At 34.9% G+C, this 27,820-nt stretch overlaps 2 protein-coding genes across 4 annotated transcripts; one reads left to right on the forward strand and one right to left on the reverse strand.

The window, feature by feature from the left end:
* LOC109851201 lies at positions 12,086 to 13,292 on the forward strand. Of its 2 annotated transcripts, none has more exons than XM_020421239.1 (5): positions 12,086 to 12,230; positions 12,321 to 12,374; positions 12,609 to 12,678; positions 12,747 to 12,866; positions 13,055 to 13,292. In XM_020421239.1, exons 1-4 carry the CDS (start codon positions 12,150 to 12,152, stop codon positions 12,830 to 12,832), a joined length of 291 nt encoding a protein of 96 aa, XP_020276828.1. In that variant the 5' UTR covers positions 12,086 to 12,149; the 3' UTR covers positions 12,833 to 12,866; positions 13,055 to 13,292. The 2 variants fall into 2 exon arrangements, with proteins under 2 accessions (XP_020276828.1, XP_020276829.1); XM_020421240.1 differs by having other exon boundaries at positions 12,783 to 12,866.
* On the reverse strand, positions 13,515 to 27,521 carry LOC109851200. 2 transcript variants are annotated; one of them, XM_020421237.1, is made up of 5 exons: positions 27,261 to 27,521; positions 15,776 to 15,871; positions 15,650 to 15,698; positions 15,108 to 15,230; positions 13,515 to 13,733 (listed from the first exon to the last, which is right to left on the reverse strand). In XM_020421237.1, the coding sequence occupies exons 1-4, from the start codon at positions 27,432 to 27,434 to the stop codon at positions 15,121 to 15,123; spliced, it is 429 nt and encodes a 142-aa protein (XP_020276826.1). In that variant the 5' UTR covers positions 27,435 to 27,521; the 3' UTR covers positions 13,515 to 13,733; positions 15,108 to 15,120. The 2 variants fall into 2 exon arrangements, with proteins under 2 accessions (XP_020276826.1, XP_020276827.1); XM_020421238.1 differs by lacking the exons at positions 13,515 to 13,733; positions 15,108 to 15,230 and adding an exon at positions 15,258 to 15,436.

A 27,820-nucleotide genomic window follows, 5' to 3' on the forward strand; every position in this document is an offset into this window, starting at 1 on the left:
TAGTGCTCCCGAAACTTTTCACCGAAATGTCAAAGCCTAAGCCGAGACATTTCCGCAAGAAAAAATCAGCTGTCCAAGATGATGAATTCCCTGAGGTCACCATCAACGTGGCTGATAAAAAAAAGTCTAAGCGGCATTCAAGTGACTCAAATCCTGACTTTTCTCCGAGAGGAAAAGTCAATCCAAGAATTGCTCAAAGGATGTCTCGACTCCAATTAGGAGCCATCAGACGCAGAAATTACAAGAGAATGCAAGAAGGAATGTCCTCGGAGGATGGATTCTCGGACACTTGTTCTGCAATCGCTTCTGATGATACAATGTCTAGCACGGGACAAACCAGAGAAGTACTCACGATCACCTCTGATCAATTTGCTCAAATGCTTCAAGAAGCTCTAGCGAAGCAACGTGAAGAAATTAGAGCTGAGATGAAGACAGAGATGGAGTTAGCTATCCAACAAATGAGAGAATTGCTAACTCAACAGCCTCAACTTCTTGAGTTCAGTCAGCGAGCTGAATCCAGCCGCCACACTCAAAATGTTGTAGATGACAGTGATCCAGAAGTGGATGAAATCATTATGGCTGATACACCTCCCAATAGCAATAACACTGGGGGTGGTTTAATACATCCTCCCAATAACGATAGTGGGGGTGGTTCAATGACACCTCTTATAGGGGGTGGTCTAACTCATTCTCCTCAACGTCCTTCAAATGAAGACATAGACGATGACGGAACTCATTCTCCTCAACGTCCTTCAAATGAAGACATAGACGATGACGAGAAAATGAAAGAGCTTGAAAATAAAATCAACGCTTTGATGACGGCTCAAGATGAAAGAGCTTGAAAATAAAATCAACGCTTTGATGACGGCTCAAGAAGTGAAAAAGACGGGTATTCCATATCCCTACCCAAGAGAATGAGATTCAATACCATACCTGTCAAAATTCAATCTGATTAACTTCACACCGTTTGAAGGGAAGAGTTCACCGATTCAGCACTTGATTTATTTCAAGTCTCATTTGGGCATGATCTCTGGAAACGATGCTTTAATGGTCCGGTCATTCGTTGGCACCCTTCGTGGGCCCGCCTTCGATTGGTACCGACGGCTCAAGCCAGGGAACATCAATTGCTGGGATGACATGGAAAGTTTGTTCCTCAGCAACTTCTTCGATGATGACACTGAAGTGTCAGTCGGAACCCTTTTGGATGAGAAGCAAAAAGACGGAGAATCTATTGATAATTTTGTCAAGCACTTCCGTGACAAAGCAATGAATTGCAGAGATCCTGTTACAGAGGAGTTTATCCTGCAAACATGCCACAATAATCTCTCCATCGATGTCCTGGAAGCCCTGGGGGTCGTACCATCCAAAACTTGGAAAGAGTTAAAATTATGTGGCGAACAAGTTGAACACTTTCTTAAAAGAAAGAAAGTTGAGAGATGTCAACCAACGACATCCACAATTCCTGTGAACGCAACTCTCGATCCGAGGTTCCAAAAGGAGTATTCTTTCGAAGATGATGAAGCTCCAGCTATCTTGAAATACCTCCTCGCCAACGACAAGATCGAGCTACCACCTAATAAAAATCAGGAGGGAGCTAAAAGGATTACGGATCCAAACTACTGTGCGTACCACAGAAGGGTTCTTCATCCCACCGAGATTTGCTTCGGACTCAAAAACAAAATCCAAGCATTAATTGACCCCGGCGTCATAACGGCGAAACAAGCCAAGTAAAGACGACGCCATACTCCATTGGATACACGAGTATAAACTGTTTCCCCAACTCCATTGGGTACACGAGTATAAACTATTTTCCCTCACTCCGAAGAGTATACGAGTATAAACTGCTCCTCGATACTCCAACAGGTATATGAGTCTAAACTATTTCCTTTCTTTCACGGGAAGTTCCTGGAGAGCGCCATGCATAGTACTCTTAAGTATAACCCAATCATGCAGCTGAATATAATGATAAACCCAGTTTCATGAGAAAAGCTGGGGGTGGATGGTTCATGTAACAGGAAGTTCTTGGAAGAATGCTATATATAATTTTCTTAGGGATAACCCGATCATTACAAACAAAGTGATAAACACTACATCCCCACGGTGATTTTGCTGAGATGAGATTCGATCACTTCTTTAGATCAATCTTCCCTCACAAAACTCATATTTGGTCAAATCTTTGAACAGTTAGGACCAAAGCCAAAATCCCCTCTCGATTCCTTCCATGAACGAGAGGTCCACAAACTGAATGATCAAACCTTTAAACAGTTAGGATCGTCTCAAATTCTCATCTTGGTCAAACCTTTAAACAGTTAGGACCAAAGCCAAAATCCCCTCTCGATTCCTTCCATGAACGAGAGGTCCACAAACTGAACGATCAAACCTTTAAACAGTTAGGATCGTCTCAAAACTCCCACTTGGTCAAACCTTACTACAGTTAGGACCACAACCAAAATCCCCTTTCGATTCATTTCATGAACGAGAGATCCACAAATTGAACGATCAAACCTTTAAACAGTTAGGATCGTCTCAAAACTCCCACTTGGTCAAACCTTATTACAGTTAGGACCACAACCAAAATCCTCTCTCGATTCCTTCCATGAACGAGAGGTTTACTTTTGAATTGAATAATCAAACATTATGACAGTCAGGATTATTCAAACCAGTCCAGATTCTCTAAGTGGAGATCCCACTTTGAGTTTCTTTTGCACCAGGAGATAGAATATAAAATTCTTCCTCTCCATCATCGGGTTCATCTCTACCAACAAAAAAGAGACCAGGAGATAGAATATAAAATTCTCCCTCTCCCCCAACGGGTATATGAGGTTAAACTATTTCCCGAACACTCCAATAGAGCATATGAGTATAAACTATTTCTCCATTCTTCGACGACAGTTCAAATTCAAGACTTCGACAACGGACACGCGATAAACGCAACACTGGAGGAATTTTAGCTATTCTACAAAGCACTGAATAAGCTAAAAGATAAAGAAGTCAAGGATTGAAGCCATCCATAGACTATGTTACGCAACTTCCTCAACAAAGTACTGAAGAAATTGCAAAGAAAATTTATCATATCCAAAGTGTCCCAGACTCCTCTCCAAAAAATGATGAGTCTGAGATACTTTGGAGGGGGTATCTGTAGGCGGCAAAAAATGCTTACAGACATCCAAATACCACTCAAGGCAAGCCGCTCTCTTAATCAGAAGGGAATGATTCAAAGCGCTTGGTTTCGCGGCTCCGGCGTGGCAGCTCATGGCGCCGCGGCCATGGCGCGGCAGCATATGGTGCCGCGGCTAAGGCGCGACAGCATATCGTGCCGCGGCTAAGGCGCGACAACTTAAGGTGCAGCGGCTATTATAGGGCGTGCTATGGTGGTTTCAAGGCAGTTATATGATGATTATTTGAAGTCTACGTGACGGCATATCAGAGATAGAACGTGTGCTGACGTGGGCAAGCAGTTAAACCACGAAAAAGGTGGTTAAAGGTCGTGGGAGAACGGTTTCAAGCACTATGGAACGTGCTGGTAATTGCCTCTTTGGCCGCGGCAGTCCACACTGCGGCGCCAATAGCCGCGGCAGGCCCCATGGTAACCACCCCTTTGGCCGCGGCAGTCCACACTGCCGCGCCAATAGCCGCGGCAGTGTCGACTGCAGCGGCCAAAGAACAGCCATCTGGTTGGTTATTTCACCCCCGTTTTAACTGTTGTGCACTCATACCCCTATAAATACCTCCTTAGACACGAAATAAAAAGGGGAAGAAGCAGATTAGAGCAGAGAGACTTGAGCTTTTGGTGAATTAGAGCAAGAGAGAGAGTCTTCCTTCTTCACAAACATCCTCAAGAAGCTTTTGGCCATTCCTAGAGATCTAAGCTCTGACTTGATCTTTAGAAGAGTGAACATCTTACATCGATAAGATATTCGCTTCAAATTCTTACTTCGATAAATGAAGGAAGAATCATTAAACCCCTCACAGTTCAATCAGAATCTGTGATTTGGTGGTCCACGAGTCAAAGCACTCCCGGCACAGGCAAAGATCCCACGCAAGCAGCGATCCAAACAACGATCCTGCGTTTGTTTATAAAAAGTTATAATTTCCCTTTTGTTGTGTAAAAGAAGTCTTATAAAAAGACTATCTCTTTTGAATTTGTTGTAACCGATCGAAGATATAATGAATTCCACAACGAGACCAACTTTTGACGAAAACAGTCGTTTCGACCAATTGGTAAATAATTTTCCGGACGTCAAAATTCACGAATTCCTGATCTATAACCCATGATTTTTTGGATATTTTTAGTTATTTCAACTAATTAGCAAATAATTTTGTGGATGCCAAAATTTATAATTTTATGAACTATAACCTACGTTTTTTGGCCATTTTTTAGTTATTTTGACCCGTTGTTAAATAATTCTGTAGAGGTCAAAATTCAAAAATTCGTGAGCTATAACACAACATTTTAGTCATTTCGATCGGTTGACAAATAATTTCATGGAGGCCAAAATTCAAGATTTCGTGAGCTATAAATCATGATTTTCGACCAATTTTAGTCTTTTTGACTAGTTGGCGAATAACGTTGTGGAGGGTAAAATTCTCAATTTCATGATCTATAACCCATAATTTTTAGTCATGTTTAGTCATTTCAATCTGGTGGCAAATAATTAAGCGAAGACCAAAAATCACAATTTCATGGGCTATAAGCAAAAAAATTTAAGCTTTTTTAAATCAATTTGACTCGTTAGCAAATACTTTTGTAGAGGCTAAAAATCACGATTCTCTAAGCTATAACCCATAATTTTTGGCCATTTGTAGTCGTTCCGATCAATTTGCAAATAATTATGTGAATGGAAAAATTAAAGATTTTATGAGCTATTACCTAATATTTTTAGTCATTTCAACCCATATTTAAATATTTTTGCAGCTAAAATTCACGATTTTATGAGCTATAACACATGCTTTTTGGTCATTTTAGTCATTCGAACCATTGTCAAATAATTTCATGGTGGTTAAAATTCACAATTTCATGAGTTGTAAACCATGAGTTTTGGTCACTTTTAGTCATTTTGATCCATTGGAAAATAATTTTGTGGAGGCTAAAATCAATAATTTCATGAGCAATAACCCATATTTTTTTCGCCATTTTGAATCATTCGACCAAATAATTTTGCGGATGCTAATATTTACAATTCCATGAGCTATATAAACCATGATTTATGGCCACTTTTCGTCGTTTCAACTCGTTGGCTATAAATCCAATGAAAGCCAAGATTCACGATTTTTTGAGCTATAACCCATAAATTTTATCTGTTTTTAGTCAATTCGAATGGTTAGTAAATAATTTTACAAAGGCCAAAATTCATAATTTTTTGAGCTATAAACAATGATTTATGGTTAATTTACATTGTGAAATAATTTCATAGAGGCCAAAATACATAATTTTGTGAGTTATAATCCATGATTTTTGGCCATTTATAGGCATTTTGATTGTTGACATAGAATTTTGTGGAGGCCAAAAATTCATGATTTTATGAGAACTATTACCCATAATTTTTGGACATTTTAAGTCATTTAAACCAAATGACAAATAATTTTATGAAGGCCAAAATTCACAACTTTATGAATTATAACCCATGATTTTTGGTCATTTATAGTCGTTTTGATCATTGATAAATAACTTCGTGGAGGCCAAATTCACTATTTCATGAGTGACATTGCGCATAATTTTTGGACATTTTGAGTCATTTCAACCAGATGGCAAACAATTTTGCAGAGATTAAAATTCACAATTTTATGAGCTATAATCCACGATTTTATGTTTATTTTTAGTCATTTCAAAATGTTTGACTAATAATTTAGTTGAGGCCAAAATTCACAATTTTGTGAGTTATAACTCATGAGTTTTGACCATTTTAAGGCGTTTTGTAGCGTTGGCAAATAATTTCATGAAGGCCAAAATTTATGATTTTATGAGCTATGACTTATGAGTTTTGGGCATTTTTAGTCATCCTGTTTACGATAGTTCAGCGGAGGCCAAAGTTCACGATTTCGTGAACCATAATCCATAATTTTTGGGCATTTTTAGTCATTTTGACCTATTAGCAAATAATTCAATGGATGCCAAAATTTACAATCTCATGAGTAATAACCCATGATTTATGACCATTTTTAGTCATTTGGACCCGTAGGTAAATAATTTCTTGAATGACATAATTTATGATTTCGAGAGCTGTAACCGAAGATTTCATGATGTATAAACCATGATTTGTGTACATTTTTAGTCATTTTCATCTATTGATAAATAATTTCATGGAGACCAAAATTCATGACTTCATGAGCTATAACCAATAATTTTTAGCCATTTGTAGTCATTTCAAACCCGCTATCATATAATTTCGTAGAGACTAAAAATCATGATTTTGTGAGTTATAACCCACGATTTTTTTCTTTTTCCCAGTTTGCACTTAAAATTGGTTATAACAAATCAAAAATTCCAACCATATCTCATTTCATCCATCATATTTCCTATTTGGTGTAAAATTTGGTGTAATGGGTTGAAGATGGAATAGTAATTTAGTGTAAAAACTACACATTTTTAGGTTTTTGGGTTGGAGATGCTCTAATATGTGGAGCTTATAATGCAAGCTCCTGATTATTAGGAGGCTGGACTACGACTTTGATGTTGTAGTGCTTTTTGGTGCATAGGATTTTGGTTTGGTAACAATCATCTGCGTAACGTTATATCAGACTCGCTTAAGGCACTTAAGCAAAATTCTCAGCGGTGCATTGTGTTGGAAATTTATCAAATAAATAAAGATTATAGCATGAATTTAAACCCGGAAATTAAATAAATAATACATCAAAGATAGATAATATAAATTAGAGAAACAGGCCTGACGGGAGCAGTCGTGTAAACACTGCCCTAGAAGATTGAGGACCCGCCTATCGCCCTGGCGCAGATGATCCCTTCTCCCCTAGCGGTAAAAACCCCCAAAAACGGCCCGGCCTCTGCACTCGGGCGAGAGTGCAGAGCTTCAGCTCAGATGAAGAAGTTGCCCATAAAGTAAAACTAAAGTATAGATGAAAATGATATGTAGAGGAGAAAAGAAAACAAGATAAGTTTTCCACATTTTTCTTCATGTTTCTTGAGCTCAACATATGTTGTTTATATAGGGGTTGAAAAGAGCCGTTACAAAATCCCTCAATAAATTTCGTAACGTTCGTCATAATGTATAGTCATTATGCCCATTTTAATATATATAGGGTTGGAAAAGATGTTACAAAACCCGTAATTAATTCTGTAACGTTCGTCATAAATTTTGTAACGTTCCCCATAATTATATGGCCGTTACACATATTTTTAATTGCTAATTAAAACATGTTTTAATTACAAAAATTTATTATTATTCATGAAGGCAAAATTGTCTTTTCTTAACAAAATATCTAACAGTCCCCCCCAAAAGGCAATATTGACTGAAGACTCAGAAATCAATAAATAAATCAAGAAATCATAAAACAAATATAGGTTGGGTAACCTTTCGTATCGTGAATTCGGGAGAGGTAGCTTTCGGCTTTGAACCTTTCCTTAGTGAGTTCATCGCCACCTGAGGGACATAATGGACTAGGCCTTGAATTAGGCCCCTTTAATCAGGTATTGATGAAAACACACACAATACGCTTCATCTATTGAGCAAAGCGGGTTGAGCGTTAAAGGCCATGCTCACAATAAACCGACTCATGAGAGTTTCTAGGGTTTAGCCCAGCTCCCCCTAACCGCGGCCATCACGGTTCCTCTCACGTAGGTAAGTCCTCAAAGGGTACTACAGCTGTTTATTTAATACCCCCCACAATACACGCGTTGGACTTATTAAGAGTAAAACTCAGCCTAGCCAGCTGTATCATAAGAGCATCGTCATCATAGAGAAGGGGTAGTAGCACAAGCTACAAAGTGATATATGAATATATCTGGGTCGATGCTCCACACGAGTGTCACTTGTCCAGCTTGTTTCTACCACATTGAACCGACATTGGGACTACGTCTCCAAATAAGGGTTGGGTTGCCGCTGTCAGTGACCTCATCTATGGGCTTAACCCCATCTCCCTCGATGAATCCAGAACCACACTACTGGATAATCCCTTAATCAAAGGGTCATCAAAATTCTTTTCACAGACTTTATAAAGTCTAGAATCACAACTTTGCCTAGCAGGCGTTGTATTTATTTATCAAGTTCTTATTTTGTAATTAGTCCATTATATTGTTTGAAATTGACATTAGGTCATGATCTATGATCATAAAAGATCATAGTCTATGTCTGAAGAGATTGACCTTAATATCTGAACATTTCAAACTAATGTGGAACTAAAAATTCTGCAGTTATGCATATGCACATACATGAATGAAATTAATAATAGATACATGCAGAGCATAATAGGATTTCGTATCTTAAAAAAATATTTTCGTATCTTAAAATGTATTTCATACTTCATAATTCAAATGCATAAAATTTTTAAAATTCTTCTATTATAAGAGGTTACAAATTGGTTGCCTACAAAGGAGACCGTCCAAATTTAAATCGGTTGCCTACAAATGAGACCTTCCAAATTTAAATTGGTTGTCTACAAAGGAGACCTTCCAAATTTATGTTGCCATTTTCTAGTACCACCTCTTATACAAATAATAATAATAATAATATTTGTACATACGTGCTTTAAGTTTTACAAGTGCATTCTTGCATAAAACCTTGCAATTAATCATGTAACAAATGCAAGTTATCCAAAAGACATATGAACATTTATTGCAATATCCATCATAATGCAATAAAAGAGATGGACTTTACATTTGAAGATTTAAAATATAATCCACCATATAAAATAGAATTTTAAAAGATGACCTCTTTGATTTGTTCGCTCATATATTGATCATTTATCATTAGGCAATATATGATGCAAGAAGCGTAATTAAATAAATGCATATGAATTTTCACATAATTCCGGTCCTCTTATTCCAAAAACTCCTAAAGTGAAAAGATTAAAGTTTTACCCGGGTAGTTAGCCAGGTAAGGATAGTAATAGAGGTTGATCAAAGATCAATTAAGTACCTCGTTCCTTGCAGAGCGCGTTACGCAACCCTTAAACCTTGCCTTAGACACCAACTAATCCAAGAAAACTTGAATCGGTTCACTCAATGAGTTTTTGTTCCTTAACAGTATATAGAAACTTTAAATTATTTCCTGCAATCATTTAAATTGCCTAGCAATTATACTGCAAACATATGATGGATAAGGCCGAGGAGGGGTTTACCTATTGATGTTCGAACCTCATGATTTTCATGTCTTGAGAGTAAAACTCATCTGCTGCAGACAGCTGCCACTTAAGTTGCTGAACAAATCTGCATTCACTATTACCACCTTCTGTACTAAGCTTATTAGATGTATAAGCACTTCAAAGTATGGAATTATTAATAATAGAAGGTACCATATTCATAGTTTAAAGAAATGAAAGCATTAAACCATAAACAAAACAATCCAGATATTTCAAAGCATCTATGCATCCAGAGTTTGTTCTCTTTATTCTTGTCAAAACCATGCATATGAAATTTTTTAAGAATAAAAATATACACTGCTGCAAATTTATAGCATTTTTCAAATGCGTGCATATTCACTAGCACAAGGGGATAAGGCTTTTAGAAACCAATAAAGGTTCTTTGATATTCGTAACTTACAATAATTATTGATTATAAATCAACTATAAGACAAATGTAATTAACTGTTAAATTAAATTAACATAAATATTTAGCTACAATTTTTTAATTATTAATTTTTTTTAAAAATAACCAAAACTGTTTACATGAACAGTAACTTTTTAAATAAAATGAACAGTGCCGTTTTCAAAATAAATGAACAGTAACATCATTTTTAAAATTAAACAGTAACGTCATTTTTTAAGAATGAACAGTAACAACATTTTTATAAATGAGCATTAACATTCTTAAAAATAAATAAATAGTAACGTTCTTTTTAAAAAATGAACAGTAACATTTTTTTTTATTGGGGATTCAAAATCAGAATACAAAACCCTTTTTTTTTTAACAAAAAATTAATTAATAGATAAGCAATTTAGTAGCAATTTCCTTTTTTTTTGTTTTTTTTAAATTCGGATGAACAGTAACCATCTCGAATGAACAGTAACTTTAAAATAATTTCAGATTTAAATCAAAGCTATAAACTTCTCAATCTTCTAGATTGTTGGAAATTTATCAAATAAATAAAGATTATAGCATGAATTTAAACCCGAAAATTAAATAAATAATACATCAAAGATAGATAATATAAATTAGAGAAACAGGCCTGACGGGAGCAGTCGTGTAAACACTGCCCTAGAAGATTGAGGACCCGCCTATCGCCCTGGCGCAGATGATCCCTTCTCCCCTAGCGGTAAAAACCCCCAAAAACGGCCCGGCCTCTGCACTCGGGCGAGAGTGCAGAGCTTCAGCTCAGATGAAGAAGTTGCCCATAAAGTAAAACTAAAGTATAGATGAAAATGATATGTAGAGGAGAAAAGAAAACAAGATAAGTTTTCCACATTTTTCTTCATGTTTCTTGAGCTCAACATATGTTGTTTATATAGGGGTTGAAAAGAGCCGTTACAAAATCCCTCAATAAATTTCGTAACGTTCGTCATAATGTATAGTCATTATGCCCATTTTAATTACAAATTAAAACACATTAAAACATATTTTAATTGCATATTTTAATTACAAAAATTTATTAGAATTTATTAAGGCAAAATTGCCTTTTCTTTAAAAATATCCAACACATTGTACATGGTGCGCAACTTATCAAAGGAATGCAGACTCAATATATGTAGATTCATACTTAACAGAATGGGAAACATATTTCACTACAAAAGGATGAAAATGCAATATTATGGTCCATAAATAAATACTATATGTACTAACACTCTTGATTTCTACATTTCACTAGTTTCCCATTGATCACTACAAGCAAAGAGACCTTGCCATCAAAAGCCAAACTGAACACCTAACTCCAAAAACCCTAACAAATCCAAGCCCTCTCTCATTGCTCCCTCCAAATTCTACCTGTAACCCTAAGCTTAAGATTCAGCTCCTTTCGATCTCCTCCAGAGAAAAACAATGCAATGTTTCTTTGTATTATGAGCCCACGAGATCATGAATTTTGAAATCTGCTTAGTTAATTACCATCAGGTGAAAAAGATTAAAAAATAGACAAAATTCGTGCGTATAACCCATGAAAATCATGAAGTTTGAAGTATGCATACTTATTTCTAATTGAGTTAAAATGAATGAGAATTAACCAAAATCGTAAATTATAACCATAAAAATAGAGAATTTTAAAGTACGCATAATTAATCGTCATTGGATAGAAACAAATGAAAATGCATAAAACTCATGGGTTATAAATTAAGAAAATTGATAAGTTTGAAGTATACACTGAATTAATTGTTGCTGAGTTAATTGTCCTTAGGTCAAAACAGACAAGGTTTGGTGGGTTAAATAGCATGAAATCGTAAAATTTAAGGTACACAAACTTATATATCACTAGGCCAAAGAACGAGAAGCCATGAACTTTAACGTACATATACTTACTTGTCATTGGGTCGAAGAACGAAAAATTGACAAAAATCATGTGTTATAATCCATGAAAATCGTGATTTTTTATGAAAGAATTTTAATTGCCATTTGGTCGAAGCTAATGAAAATAGACAGAAATCGACCCATGTAAATCACGAATATTTTTGTATGCATGATTAACTGCCATTGGATTGAAATGAACGAAAATGAGCAAATATCATGGGTTATAGACCCCGAAAATTGAGACTTTTGATGAAAAACAGACCTAAGGATGCTTTTGTAATTACCATGTGGGGGTAAAGTCCTAAGCTAACCCAGTTAAGCAGATACCCCTTAAGTTAAACAGAGGTACGTAACTGCAATGAAATAGATGATTTGAGGGACCTAATAGTAATTTTAATGATTTCAGGGACTAATAAGTCAAAACTATTGAAAATTTGAGAGACTGATATAAAATTATAAAAAAAACCCAATAATAAATCAAGGATAGGGTTTACGCCCGAAAAATTCGGCATTAGTCTCGAGTACAGATTCCAACCCCGATCCGATGGCTTCTCCCTCTTCTTCACCCTCGATTCGTCCACCCCCCCTGCCCTCTGTAAACCCTAGCCTCAGCCTCCAAAAAGAGGTAAGCTTACCCACACTTCGCCCCCCTCGATTTTCTATACAACTACGAGGCTTTAATCGCCCTTTCCCCTTTCCTTTACGATGAGGTCAGATACGATGCCACGAGGTCGCGATCGTGGAATTGAACGCTCTCCCGCCATCCAAAGTGAGTGTTGTTTTCTCTTTTTGAATTCTTCGATTAGATTCTATTGTGTTGTTAACTTGATTGAGTTGACGGACGATGGAAAAACTCGTTGGGTTGTTACGGCTTGTTCGTTGGGGGGTTTTAATTAAACGCATGGGTTTGATTTATTTATTTTATAACTATTTTTTGTTGGTGATTTTGTTGGAAGGTTTACGCTGATATTTTGGGATTTATAAGGCTTGTGATTGCTTGCAGGGTGTGTATCAGAAAGCTGGCAACATCTTTTTCCGCAAAGACGTGGAGACCGCAAGAACAAATGAGCAAGGTAAGATCGTCGAGGACTTGTATTCTCGTTCGTTTTTGTTTTAATGATATTTTTGCGACATTTGTTAGTTATTATTATTCCATCATGTCAACGCTGCTTCTCAGAACAACTCGATGCGGCTAAAGCCCAGTTACAGAAGCTGAATTCGACGTGATGGCTATGCATCACAATGAACAGAAAAATGTCAGGTAGGTCAGGATCGCGAAATCTGAGTTTATCCACTGTAGCCCGTGGATGTCTGCTATAACTGACACAGCCATCAATTTTTATTTTTATTCTTTTTTGTACTCGGTCGGTGTTGGAATTTTAATTTTATATGTTTATCTTTTCTTTTATTTGAATGAACGGTGGGTGTATGATATATTGTTAACTGCAGGTGTATCGGTCAGAAGCAACAAAAGGATTCATTTTATGCGCACGAGACAATGAACCGCTGTGCCTATACAACCTGTTGTCATGTGTGTGTAAGACCGAAGCTGCGTCTTTGGACTATTTTTTCACCGGCTTTTAAATTTGGAATTACTCTGCAGTTTGATTTGATGGTGTTCAGTTAAAACCATTGACAATGAAGATGTTCGTATGGATTTATGTGATAAATTGTCTTAGCTCCTGAATTACATGTAAAATGGTGGTGCGGCCAAGTAGATTAACAACACACAAAAAAAGAAAAAGAAAGGATACGTACTTTTTTTTAATCAACTTACATTAGGAATTTATTTGAAAAACGTCTACTTCCAGCAGTAATAGCTGGATTCCATGTCAAAATGTTCACAAAAAGCAAGGTCGCTGTTGGATTACCACTTGAGGAAGCAACTGACCCTACTTGTGGTCAAGCGTTAAAGATGTTATTGGAGTGAATTCATTAAGGTGCGAAATACCATATTGGTTTCCAACTATATAGTGTCTTTGAGAGTCTTAACATGAAAAACAAATTTGAAGTCTGTTTGTCACTTTACATAGTATTCAATCTGACTCGCACAGCAGTCGTTGATTCATCAGCAAACTCACATACTAAGTGATCTCCAGTTGAACATCAGCATATAGTCTCCGTTTTCCTGTATGATGCAGTAACTAAATTTCAAAAAAATATAACAGTAAATTAAGCTTATTATTGCAAGAGGCAGATTTGAAACCTAAAAACACAGCAGCAACAGAAGCATTACAAAACTTCAAACAAGTAATCTTAAAATAAAATTTATGATCAACTTGGTAATGGGATCAAACGCTACCACAGCAACACGGTGCAAGAAAAGAGCTCAAAGCAATAAGAAAGATCTGCTGTTAACATACAAGCACGACACTATTTAGAACGAAAATATCTGAAGGGTGGGAAATGACGTATGCTGATGCAGAATGTTTCAAATTTGTCCCTGAAGGAACTGCTGTATAAATATTATAGACGGTTAGCTGACGGCAAAATGGCCTAATCAAACTCATTTTCCCTACCAAAGACTAGTCACAGATTTTTTGCCTTAAATCACCAGCTCCGTAGACCAACTAGAACCTGATCCTAAATGATGTATAAATCCCAAGCCGTACCCGTGAATGCTTAAATGTGCATCTATATTCTAATTTCTAAACCTGAAGGTATTTTACATCCAAGTCAGCCAATAAAATGTTCAACATCAGTGATAACTATGAAAAATTTACAACCACATGATGCTTAGGGAAAAACTAAAGACTAAAAGTGGGAGATAAAAGACAGTTGAAACCAGAAGAGCAACATCATGCGGGATTTAGCGTACACATACTTCTCTATTGTTTCTTATGGTCACACAAAATTATCAATTTTTAAATTTTGGTTCGCATTATTACCTTCTTATTGAATAGAACAAGTTACTTGCGGAGGTTGCATTATACCACAAAATCTTCTTATCTCCACGTGCTATTGTTGTTAGTTCTATTACTATTTGCCTGCTTAAAATCTGCAAGAAAGAAGATCTAGCGGTCTATCTGTTAATGAAAGTAGTGTTAAGACTTGTATATTGATGAGTTTGTACTCTTGTGCACCGATGGTTTTTCAGTATGGGAACTTTCCTAATTTTCAGTATTCTAGCATTATTTCATTAGTCTCTCTTTAAAGTAACAAGTCATACTCCACCATTTCTTTCGAGGAACCATGTGTGTTTTTTCATAAAGAATATGTACACAACATCAATAAGAAGCACATGGACGTGCCTCTCCCATTACTAGAAAATCCATACATTATTTCATCTCCTTTGGTAAATTAAGTACAAGTTCTCCTCCTACCCATATATAAACTGGTTACTAGCTATGATATTTACTGTGATCTCAAGAGAAATACATGTTTCTTAAAAACCTATCTCCACTAGAAGAAGTCAAATTCTTCATAACTTATGCACGTTATAGGCGGAACATTAGAGTAGAAAGATGTGAAGTGAATAATGGAAAAGATTAATGAAGTTCACCTGCTTAATGCATTTAGCGAGTACGTAAAGAAATTGGCGTTCCACCAATCTTATAGCGGCTGCGCAGCCCTTCAATACTGTTCTCCAGAGATTGTGCAAGCTCAGGAATCATCACCTTGGATACTGACCAACAAAGTATCAAAATTAAGATCAACAAGAAATAAGAGTATGACATATTCAGTCTAAATCAGTAATATCAGAAGCTATTTACAATTGCTTCACTTAAAATAATTCTAAACTTCCCAGTATGCAAAGAAGTTTCTCTTTAAAAACTTTGGTCATAGGGCTGCATGGTTATTGGTTTGCTAACATCCACTGCCAGTCTGGGACTACAAATACAAAGAATAATTTGCTGAGATGATCGTAGCTACCTTTAAGTTGCAAAAATTGCAAGGGTAGGAGTAAGGAGCACGCAATTGTTGATGTTACTTAAAGAACTACTATGAATATTTTCTTTTGCAGCTGAATTCAGAGCTTCTTCAGTCTATACTAAAGATTTCAACAATACTATGTTGGTAGCGGATTTACATAACATCATATACCACGAGATGTAGATGCTTGTACTTCTGAGGTGATCTTCATATAAGAATCCTGCAAAATAAAACATAAAAATAAAGTTACATTCAACAAGAAGTTAAATTGAATAAGTGTACAGAAATTTATATTACCTTTACAACTTCTGTATTTTCACTTATTCTATCAGATATCTTGTTAAAGTCTTTCTCTATCTCCTCTGTTAGCTGCATACATGCTTGTGTCTGGATCTGAAAGATGGAATTTTGAAAGTAGGAGACAAAAGTTATGTGCATATTTGGAGAGTGACATAGAGTTTACTTTATAACAATAGCAATTCTGTTTCATTTAAAAGAGCCGATAAACTTTTGGTAGCAATTCTGTTTCATTTATAAGAGCCGATAAACTTTTGGTACCATCCAAGAGCAGAAACATTATAGGGTACCACTTCACTCTGAACTTGAAGAAGTTTTTGAATTTGGATACTAGCTTTATAGTCAACTTTTTTCCCCATAGGAATATTATTATCTCAAAACTTATTTGTTAACTAAAATTTAATTGAATTAGGTAACAACCACATGTTAGGCATTAGAAATACTAATCCCATCTCGAATTGAACTCATGCTCTAGGAACTGATGCACATTTAGCTACCCCTTCCAGTTTGCCTTGAAACTTCTAGTAATATATTTAATTGAATTTGCCTTGTGAGTTATCGCGTCTTTTACAAAAGCAATGAATCTCAGCCAAATCACAAACTTAAAATAAAAAGAGAAAAAGAATGTGAAGTTATCTCACAGTACAAGGTGACAAGACGATATCAGGTTTTCTAGTGAAATAGTTTTAAACTACTAAAAAGAGCATCTCTCCGATGGTCATTATCAGATTTCAGCCAACACGAAAATGCAGGAACTTTATTACATGATACTGTGAATTAAAGGCAGACTGTTATTAGTTTACAACAAAAGAGAATGTATCAGGACATGTTATATGATTACAGTCAATATTAAATGCATACACTGTTTCCATATTATGCTAAGGGTCATAGATGCTCCAAATCTATACTAAGCCATGATATTGTTAATTAATAATAAAAAGGGTGGGAAATATTGGAGGACCGTCTGATATGATTAAAATCAATCCAATTCAAAGCATTTTGTTTACGTTAATATATGTCATTGTAAAAGTATAAGGTTAGGATACAAGGGATGTTGATGCTATTTTATCAGTGCGCATTTTGCTCTCTACGATACAACTGACCAGCACAGATTATTAGCACTTGTTTGTAGTAATTCTTTTAGTTCTATAGGCTCAAACTATATTGTAGAAAACTCAATGCAATTTCCCTTCCAAAAACAATAAGTGTAACTAGTATACTAACATGAGCTCTCTGAACGAAATAAATACAGACAATAAAAACGTTAAATGTTTCAGGAAGTAAAGATAGCAGAAGTTCTTACTGTTTCATTAGAAGGCAACACTCCTGTATGCCAGATTCCGGAAGAATGATACTTTACACAACCATAATCTATTGAAACCTAAGCTACTGCTTTATAAGTAGAGACTTAGAGAAAAGGAAAAGGTTTAAGTGATAACTACAAACAAGAAACAAAATCGCCAAATCACATTCATATGCACCATAATAAGCTCAGCAAAAATTTCCAAAAATACATACACATATATAAGGAATTTTTGTACTGAAACAGAATGTACTCTGATAAAGACAAAATGAAAAAGGTTTAAGTGATAAATACAAACAAGATACAGAATCACCATATCTTATTCATAAGCACCATAATAAGCTCAGCCAAAAAACAATGCAAAAGAATTTGATTGATTACTCCAATCTAGAGAAGGATTGTTGTGCATTTCCAGAAATGATACGAACGTTCATGACCACCAATTTCAAGAGCCATAAGCTGAATCAAAAAAGAAATAGAAGAAAAAGAATTTTACAGAAAAAAAAATTGTTTAAAGCCCTTTAAAATTATGAATTTTTAAGTTATGGATATTTATTTACTAATTGGTCAAAGAACAAAATTGACAAAAAAATCGTTAGTCAACATTGGTTACAACTCATGAAAATCTCAATTTTTAATGTATGTACTTGCTATTGGGTCAAAACGAACAAAATTGGACAAAAATAGTGAGTTAGCAATGAAAATTGTGAATTTTGAAGTACACATTCATATTTATCATTGGGTTAAAACGAACAAAAACTAACAAAAAATGTGGGTTAGCTCATAAAAATCACGAAGTTTGGTGAAATGCACAAAAATCATGGGTTATAACTCATGAACATTGTGATTTTTGTGGTGTAAGTTTTCATTGTCATTGGGTTGAATAAGATGAAAATGGACAAAATTTATGGGTTAAAACGTGTGAAAATCATGAATTTTAAGACATGCATACTAATTCGCTATTTGGTCAAAAAACTAAAATTGACCAAATCTTGGTTTATTGCCCATGAAAATCGCGACTATTGAAGTAACCACTATTAATTGCTATTAGGTCATAACAAACAAAAATGTACAAAAACGTGATCTATAGCCCATGAAAATCACAAATTTTGAGGTGTCTAGACTTAATGTCATCTGGTCAAAAAACGAAAATTGAGAAAATTCAAGGGCTATAACCTATGAAAATCGCGATTTGTATGAAAGAAAATTTATTTGACATTGGGTCGAAACTAACAAAAGTAGACTAAAATCGTGAATTTTTTGCTACCATGATTAATTGTCATTGGGTCAAAATGAACATAAATGAGAAAATATTGCGCGTTAGCTTATGAAATTGCATATTTCAAAATATGCTTAGTTAATGGGCATTGGGTCAAAATGAGTAAAAATGGACAAAAATCATGAGCAACCAATGAAAATCGTAATTTTCAAAATATGCATAAATTGTTGCCATTGGGTCGAAACAAATAAAATGCACAAAAATCAAGGGTAAAACCCATGAAATTTGCGAATTTTGAAGTGTACGCCTACTTAATTGTCTTTAGGTCGAATCATTCAAAATGGATAAAATTTGTGGGTTAAACCTGGTAAAAAATCGTGAATTTTGAGGTGAGCATACTTATTTGTCATTGGGTTGAAGAACAAAAACGACAAAAACATTGGTGTTAGCCCATTAAAATTGTGATTTTTGAAGAAAGAGAACTTAATTTCTCTTGGGTCAAAACAAAAGAATCTTCACAAAAATCATGGGTTATAACCCATGAAATTCACGAATTTTGAAAAACGTAGGTATGCATTATTAATTGTCATTAGGTAAAAAAAGAATGAAAATGAGCAATAATTGTGGATTTTAGCTAATGATATCGTGTATTTTAAAATATGTTTAGTTAATTGTCATTATGTCAAAAGGTACGAAATCTGTTAAAAATCGTGGGTTATATAACCATCATTGGGTCAAAACGGAAAAAGGTGAACAAGAATATGTTAAAGATAAGAAGTTAGACACAAAGGTAGCAATTGATAGTTAAAAGTGACAAAAAGTTAAAACAAATATAATACTAATAGCTAATGGTAACAAAACCATACACAATGGTATCAAATAAAAATAAAAGGCAGCTAAATTAAGTCAAAAGTTCATAGCTAAAGTGACAAAACTCGGCCTAAATATAGCAAAAACCATGGTAAAAAAATATGCTGCAGATAAGAAGTTAGTAGCAATTCATAGCTAAAGGTGACAAAAGTTCAAAAGAAAGGTAACAATTAATAGCAAATATTGACATAAAGATATCAAATAAAAAAATAAAGGTAACTGAATTAATGCTAAGGTAACAAACTTCGACACAAAGGTATCAAATTAAAAAAAATAAAGGTAACTAAATTAATTCAAAGATTCATAAGTAAAGTGACAAAATTCTACCTAAATATGACAAAACCTAGACGTAACAAAAATAGAGGCCATAAAATATGCTAAAGATAATAAGTTAGACATAAAGGTAGCAATTCATACTAAAAGATGACAACAAAACAAAGATAACAATTAATACCTAAAGGTAACAAAAGTTGATACAAAGGTATCAAATATCAAATAAAAAACAAAGGTATCTGAATTAAGTCAAAGGTTCATAGATAAAGTGATGAAACTCGGCCTAAAGATAACAAAATCTAAACATAACAAATTTAAAGGTAACAAAAATATACTAAAGATCACAAGTTAGACACAATCCATAGCAAGGTGATAAAAGTTCAAAACAAAGATAGCTAACGTTAACAAAAACGGACACAAAGGTATCAAATAAAAAAATAAAGGTAACCAAATTAAATCAAATAATTCATTGCTAAAGTGTCGAAATTCAAAGTAAAGATAAAAAAATATAAAGATGACAAAAATAAAGGTTAAAAATTATATGTTAAAAGATAACAAGTTAGACACAAATGTAGCAACTCATAGCTAAAGGTGACAAAAGATCAAAACAAAGGCAATAATTAATAATTAAAGGGGACAAATTTTAACATAAAAGTATGGATTTATAGCTATAAAGACAGTACAAAACAAAGATAAAAATTAATAGCTAAAGGTAATAAAAATCAACCCAAAGTTATCAAATAAAAAATAAAATAACCAAATTAATAGTTAAAGGAAACAAAATTCCACATAAAGGTCTCAAATAAAGAATAAAGGTAACCAATTAGGTCAAAGGTTCATAGGTTAAGTGTCAAAACTCGACCTAAAGATAACTAAATCTAAAGGTGACAAAGATAAAGACAACAAAAAATATGCCAAAGATAACGAGTTAGACACAAAGGTAGCAATTCATAGCTAAAGGTGATAAAAGTTCAAAATAGAGGTAACAATTAATAATTAAAGGGGAAAACTTCAACAGAAAAGTAACGGATTTATAGGTAAAGATGACAAAGTTCAAATAAAGGTAAAAATTAATAGCTAAAGGTAACAAAAATTAACACAAAGGTATAAGATAAAAATGAAGACAACTAAATTTAGTCAAAGGTTCATAAGTAGAGTAACTCGATCTAAGGATAACAAAATCTAAACATAACAAAAATATGCTAAAGATAACAACTTAGACACAAAGGAAGCAATTAATAGCTAAAGGTAACGAAAGTTTAAAACAAAGATAACAATTAATAGCTAAAGTTAAACAAAAATCAACATAAAAGTATCAAATAAAAAAAATAAAGGTCGCAAAATTAAATGCTAAAGGTAATAAAATTGAACAGGATCATATCAAATAAAAAATAAATCATAACCAAATTAATTGCTAAATGTAATAAAATTCAATAAGAATGTATGAAATAAAAAATAAAGGTAACCGAATTAAGATAAATGATAACAGTAACTGTTGACATATTAGTATTATTAGGGACTTATTTGTAAGATTTGTAGGGGCCTATATAAAGCCCAAGAGATATCATAATGAATTAAGGTTTTCATTTCTTCATGGTATCAGAGCCGGCTGCCTCCCCTCTTCTCTCCTAGCCGCCGCCCCCTCCCCCCACTTCGTGCTGGATTGGAAGTCTCCGTGTGAGATATTGAAAGGAGATAATGGTGGGATCCTTCCACTCAAAGTGTTTGGCTGTGTGTGTTTTGTGAAGGACAACAGGCCGTCTGTCGGGAAGCTTGCCCCTAGAGCTGTGAAGTGTATCTTTGTGGGATATTCTGCTACTCAGAAGGGATATGTTTGCTGGAGCCCGGTGGAAAAAAGGTTGTTTGTGAGCATGGATGTGCACTTTCGAGAACTCGAGCCATATTACACTCAGAAGGTAACTTCATCTGCTGGTAACTCGTCCAATACTAGAAGTATGGGGCGAGAGGAGGAGAATGGTGAGAGACCGGAGAACAATGTGGAGAAATCCATTTCTGTATCGATTCCTTGGGAGGGCGAATTGGTTGAGGAGGAGTTGGTTGAGGAGGAGCCGGAGAATCACGAAGAAAAGGAACAAGAGACAAGAGGTGTTAGGCCCACTGTTCAGGGGGAGCTACTAACCTATAGTAGGAAGGGCAAACAAATTGGAGAAACAGTACCTACAGTGCCACTAGTGCTGCCAAGTCTCTTGCCAAAGCCCACCCCGACTCCTGAAATACCTACACCACCACCAATTTCATCCCAAGGTGATAACATTCCTACTGATAACATTCCTCTCCCTACTCCTCCCACACCAATATCAGTACGGAGGACTACTCGCAGTAATGCGGGACATCCTCCCGATAGATATGGTTGGGATCTTGCCCAGTATGTATCATATTCTAGTATCCACCCTGCATATGGAGCATTCATTGCATCATTGGACTCTGTTACTGTACCTAACAATTGGCAGGTTGCTAAGAAGGACCCAAAATGGAAAGCGGCTATGCACGAGGAGCTAGGAGCTCTAGAGAAGAACCGCACTTGGGAGCTAGTAAAGTTACCAGAAGGAAAGAGAGCAGTTGGATGCAAGTGGGTCTTCACTGTGAAGCAGAATCCAGATGGACAAGTTGAGCGCTACAAGGCTCGCCTGGTGGCAAAAGGGTATAGTCAGACATATGGCATCGATTATGATGAGACTTTTGCACCGGTGGCGAAGATGAGCACTGTTCGGACCTTAATCTCTCTGGCAGTAAATGGTGGATGGAAGCTACACCAACTAGATGTGAAGAATGCATTTCTTCATGGAGATCTAGTGGAGGAGGTATACATGGAGATACCACCAGGATTTGGTACAGATCAGACAGTGGGAAAGGTCTGCAGATTGAAGAAGTCTCTCTATGGTCTGAAGCAATCTCCCCGTGCTTGGTTCGACAGATTCAGAAGGGCTATGATTGGTATGGGATACCAACAGATCAACGCCGACCATACAGTGTTCTTTCGACGGAGTGGAGGCCACATTACTATGCTTGCGGTATATGTGGATGATATGATTATTACAGGGGATGATGAGAAGGAGATTGCCCAACTCAAAGTGAGACTGGGTAAGGAATTTGAGGTGAAAGATCTTGGCTTGCTTAGATACTTTCTTGGAATAGAGATAGCTCGAGGAGCGGAAGGGATCATCCTATCCCAGAGAAAGTATGCACTGGATCTTCTCAAAGAGACAGGAATGTTAGGGTGCAAACCTGCAACTACACCGATCGACCAGAGGTTCAAGCTAGGTGCTGAGGCTGGAGAACCAGTTGATCGTGACAGATATCAGAGGTTGGTGGGAAGGCTGATCTATTTGAGTCACACACGTCCTGATATCTCCTTTGCAGTAAGCGTGGTGAGTCGCTACATGCACGATCCGAGGAAGGGTCATATGGACGCTGTGTACCAGATTCTGAGATATTTAAAGAGTGCCCCCGGAAAGGGGCTGATATTCAGAAAGAATGGACATGTGAACATCGAGGGTTATTGCGACTCTGACTGGGCTAGCTGTGCTGATGACAGGAGGTCCACCTCAGGATATTGCATCTTTATAGGAGGTAACTTAGTCTCGTGGAAGAGCAAGAAGCAGTCAGTGGTGGCGAGATCGACAGCCGAGGCAGAGTATAGAGCTATGGCCTTAGGAGTTGCTGAGTTGCTATGGTTGAAGAGTATGCTGGTGGAGCTGAAGCTGGATCAAGGAGATAAGATGAAGTTATGGTGTGACAACAAGTCAGCTATAAGTATTGCCAACAACCCAGTGCAGCATGATAGAACCAAACACATCGAGATCGATAGGTTCTTCATCAAAGAGAAGTTGGATAGTGGACTACTGGAGCTAAGTCATGTTTCGACTAAGGACCAGGCAGCAGATTGTCTGACTAAAGGACTCAACTCAGTAGATATGATTAGAGGATGTGACAAGATGGGCTTAATAGATATCTTTCGCCCATCTTGAGGAGGAGTGTTGACATATTAGTATTATTAGGGACTTATTTGTAAGATTTGTAGGGGCCTATATAAAGCCCAAGAGATATCATAATGAATTAAGGTTTTCATTTCTTCAGTAACAAAATTGAACACAAACGTATCAAATAAAAAATAAATGTAACTAAATTAATAGCTAAAGGTAACAAAATTCAACACAAATGTATGGAATAAAAAAAAAAGGTAACCGAATAAAGATGAAGGTTCATAGCCAAAGTGATGAAACTCTAACTAAAACAATAAACAATAATAATGGTGACCAAGATAAAAATAGCAAAAACATGTTAAAGATATGAAGTTAAACACAACGGTATCAACTCATAGCTTAAAAGTGAATAAAGTTCAAAATGACGATAGCAGTTTATAACTAAAGAGGAGAAACTTCGCTACAAAATGTAAGGATTTATAGCTAAACTGGACAAAGTTCAAAAAAAAAGTAAAAAATTAATAGGTAAAGGTAACAAAACTAGACGAGGTATCAAATAAAACATAAAGGTGACTAAATTAATCAAAGGTTTATTGATATAGTAACTCGACCTTGAGATAACAAAATCTAAAGGTAACAAAAATAACAAAAATATGCTAAAGATTACAAACTTGATATAAAGATGGGAATTCATAACTAATGGTGACAAACGTTCAAAATAAAAATAATAATTGATAGATAAAGGTAACAAGGATCGACAGAAAGGTATCAAATAAAAAATAAAGGTAACTAAATGAGTTGCTAAAGGTAACAAAACTCAACACAAATACATCAAATAAAAAATAAAGGTAACCAAATGAAGAAAAGTTTCATAGCTAAAGAGACGAAACTTGAACTAAAAATAACAAAATTTAATGATGTCCAAGATAAAAGGTAACAAGAAAATGCTAAAGATAACAAGTTAAACAAAGCGGTAGCAACTCATAGCTTAGGGTGACAAAAGTTTATAATAAAGATAACAACTAATAGATAAAGGTGACAAGAATCGATAGGGTATCAATTAAAAAAAATGTAACTAAATTCATTGCTAAAGGTCACAAAATTTAACACAAAGGTGTCAAATAAAAAATAAAGGTAACCCAATCAATTGCTAAAGGTAACAAAATTCAACACAAATGTATCAAATAAAAAAATAATGGTAACCAGGTTAAAACAATGGTTCATAGCTAAAATTATCAACTCGAACTAAAAATAATAAAATCTAATGGTGACAAAGAAAAAGGTAAGAAAAATATAAGATAGGTAACAAAAATCAACATGAAGGTATCAAATAAAAAATAAATGTAACTAAATTAATTGTTAAAGATAACAAAATTTAACACAAAGGTATAAAATAAAAAACAAAGGTAACCAAATTAATTGCTAAAGGTAACAAAGTTCAACACAAATGTGTCAAATAAAAAATAAAGGTAACTAAATTAAGACAATGGTTCATAGCTAACGTGACAAAACTCAAACTAAAAATAACAAAGTCTGATGGTGACTAAGATAAAGGTAACAAGAATATAAGATAACAAGTTAAACACAAAGATAGCAACTCATAGCTTAAGGAGATAAAATTTCAAAACAAATATAGCAATTAATAATTAAAGAGGACAAACTTAAACAAAAACGTAAGGATTTGTAACTCAAAATAGCAAAGTTCAGAATAATGATAGGTAATAGCTAAAGGTAACAAAACTTGACACAAAGGTATAAATAAGAAATATAGGTAACTAAACAAAATCAAAGCAACTCAACCTAAAGATTTCAAAATTTAAAGACAACAAATATAAATGTAACAAAAAATATGCTAAAGATATAAATTAGACATAAATGTAGCAATTCATAGGTAAAAGTGAAAGTTCAAACTAACAATAATAATTGATAGATAAAGGTAAAAAATGTCACGAAGGTATCAAATAAAAAATAAAGGTCACTAAATTAAGTCAAAGGTTCGTAGGTAAAGCAACTCGACCAAAAGATAACAAAATCTAAAGGTAACGAAGATAAAGTAACAAAAATATTTTAAAGATAATAAATTAAACACAAATGTAACAATTCATAGGCAAAGGTGAAAAAAGTTTAAAACAAAGATAACAACTGATAACGAAAGGTAACAAACTTCAACACAACAAAAGTATCAAATAAAAAATAAAGGTTGCTAAATTAAGTCAAAGATTCATAGGTAAATTGACGAAACTCGACTTAAAGATAACAAAATTTAAAGGTAACAGTAATGTGCTAAATATAATAAGTTAGGCACAAAGGTAGCAATTCATAGCTAAAGTTGACAAAAGTCAAAAGAAAGATAACAAAATTTGACATAAAGGTATCAATTAAGAAATAAAGGAAACTAAATTAAGCCAAAGGGTTATAGTTAGAGTGAGGAAACTTGACCTAAATATTACAAAATCTAAAGGCATCAAAAATAAAGATAACCAAAACAAAGGTAACAAAAATATGCAGAAGATAACAAGTTTGATAGAAAACTAGCAACTCGTAGCTAAAGGTGTCAAAACTTCAAAACAAAGATAACAATTGCTAGCTAAATGTGACAAAAATTGACACAAAGTTTTTAAATAACTAATAAAGGTAAACTAAATCAAGTCAAAGGTTCACAGCTGAAGTTAGAAAACTCGAACTATAAATAACAAAATCTAAAGGTGATAATGACAAAGTTACCAAAAATATGTTAAAGATAACAAGTTAGGCACAAAGGTAAGAATCTATATCGAAAGGCGACAAAAGTTCAAAACAAAGGTAACAATTTAAGCTAAAAGTGACAAACTTCAACACAAAGGTAATAAATAATCGGTAACAATGACAAACTTTGCCACAGAGATACTTATTCATAGCTAAAGGTGACAATGAAGTGGATGCATGAATCTGTTGGTCCTATTAAATGTGCGTTTTTCTAAACATTCATATCTACTAGAAGCGGCTAATTCTCAGCATTTATTCTGATTATAATGCATCAGCTAAAAGAAAATCAGAGATTTAAGCAGAATCACTTCAGAATTCGCAAAATGGTAGAACCTCCCACTTAACCTGAAAGCTAAGAGTACTAGAGACAAGATCTCCCACGTTATTCTCCTATCTAGAAGAGAATCTCTGAAAGAAAAGAGAGATTAAAAAATTTCAACGATATCATAGAGAGCACAATACGTCAACATTTTCAACCGATCTGTAGCAATAAAAATATTAGAAGCCTATTTTTAGAAATAGCAAGGATAATCAATTGAATCAACTTTCAGATTTATTTTATTTTAGCACAGAACCAATCATATTCCATGAAATTAAATGTTGCGTCATTTTCAATTCTACTTCAATTGAAACTCGATTGCTAATTTATCCTCTGATTGTCACTCAAGAAATACTACGTGCAACAGCAGAAATAAAATTAGAGATCTAACATCATAAAATCAGAAGAAATACTGAACTGCATTAGCATAAAATAAAACAACCCTAACTTGCTCAACTGAAGTGTAATAAAGAAGGCTGGAAGCCTAATTTTGAATAACAAAAGCAAAATCACAAGAATTTCCATCACTTTGTCTGATTTAACACAAAAACACTTTAATTTCAGATAGCTAATAATACACTTCGTACTGAAATCGATTTTATATTTTGTCTCTCTCAGAATCGTAATCTATTCAAGTAATCTGGATCCAGTTCACTAGCTAAGAGGAAATTAGATATCTACGGAGAAGTTAACACTAAATTATGAAAACTACGACCCCTCAAAGCCAAATTCCCACCAAATTTCTCCGATCTAAGCACAGAATCACTAAAATCTCCAAAATTCGAAAATAAAAGAAGATTCATCGAGATCACCTTGAATCGCTTGGAGATCCTGGTCTTCGAAGCCTCAACCTCCTTCAGAACCTCGGAGTGGGAGAGATCGAGGAACTTCTTGAGATCCTCGGTCTGAGAACTGGCCAGATCTCTCAGATCGGAGATCGTCGACGGCGTTTTCAAGCCGTTGGCGGGAGATCCAAGGGTTTTCATGGACGAGAAATCGAAGCCGAAGGGTTTGGAGAGCTTTGATGCTCGATCGGTCGGGGATGTTGGGAGAGGAGAGAGGAGAGCTCTCGCCTTTGATCACGCGTTCGTTTGATTTTTTTTTTGGGAATTTTGCATATATGGCCTTTGCATAACTTAATTTCGTACTTACCGTCTTGGAATTTTGCATATAAGGCCTTGGCAAACATCTAATAACAAGATCCTATAGTTTTCTAGTTGGTAATTATGTGATAAAAATCGGACAAATTTTCAAAACGAACCTGTTTGCCAAAAAATTCCTAAAAAAAACCGTTTTAAACTTAATTTTAAAAAACGATCCAGTTGGGCAAAATTTGGGTTGGTTTTTGAAAAAAAAAATTTCTCAAACTTCA

Source organism: Asparagus officinalis, chromosome 8, assembly GCF_001876935.1.
Source record: "Asparagus officinalis chromosome 8, Aspof.V1, whole genome shotgun sequence".
Lineage (NCBI taxonomy): Eukaryota > Viridiplantae > Streptophyta > Magnoliopsida > Asparagales > Asparagaceae > Asparagus > Asparagus officinalis.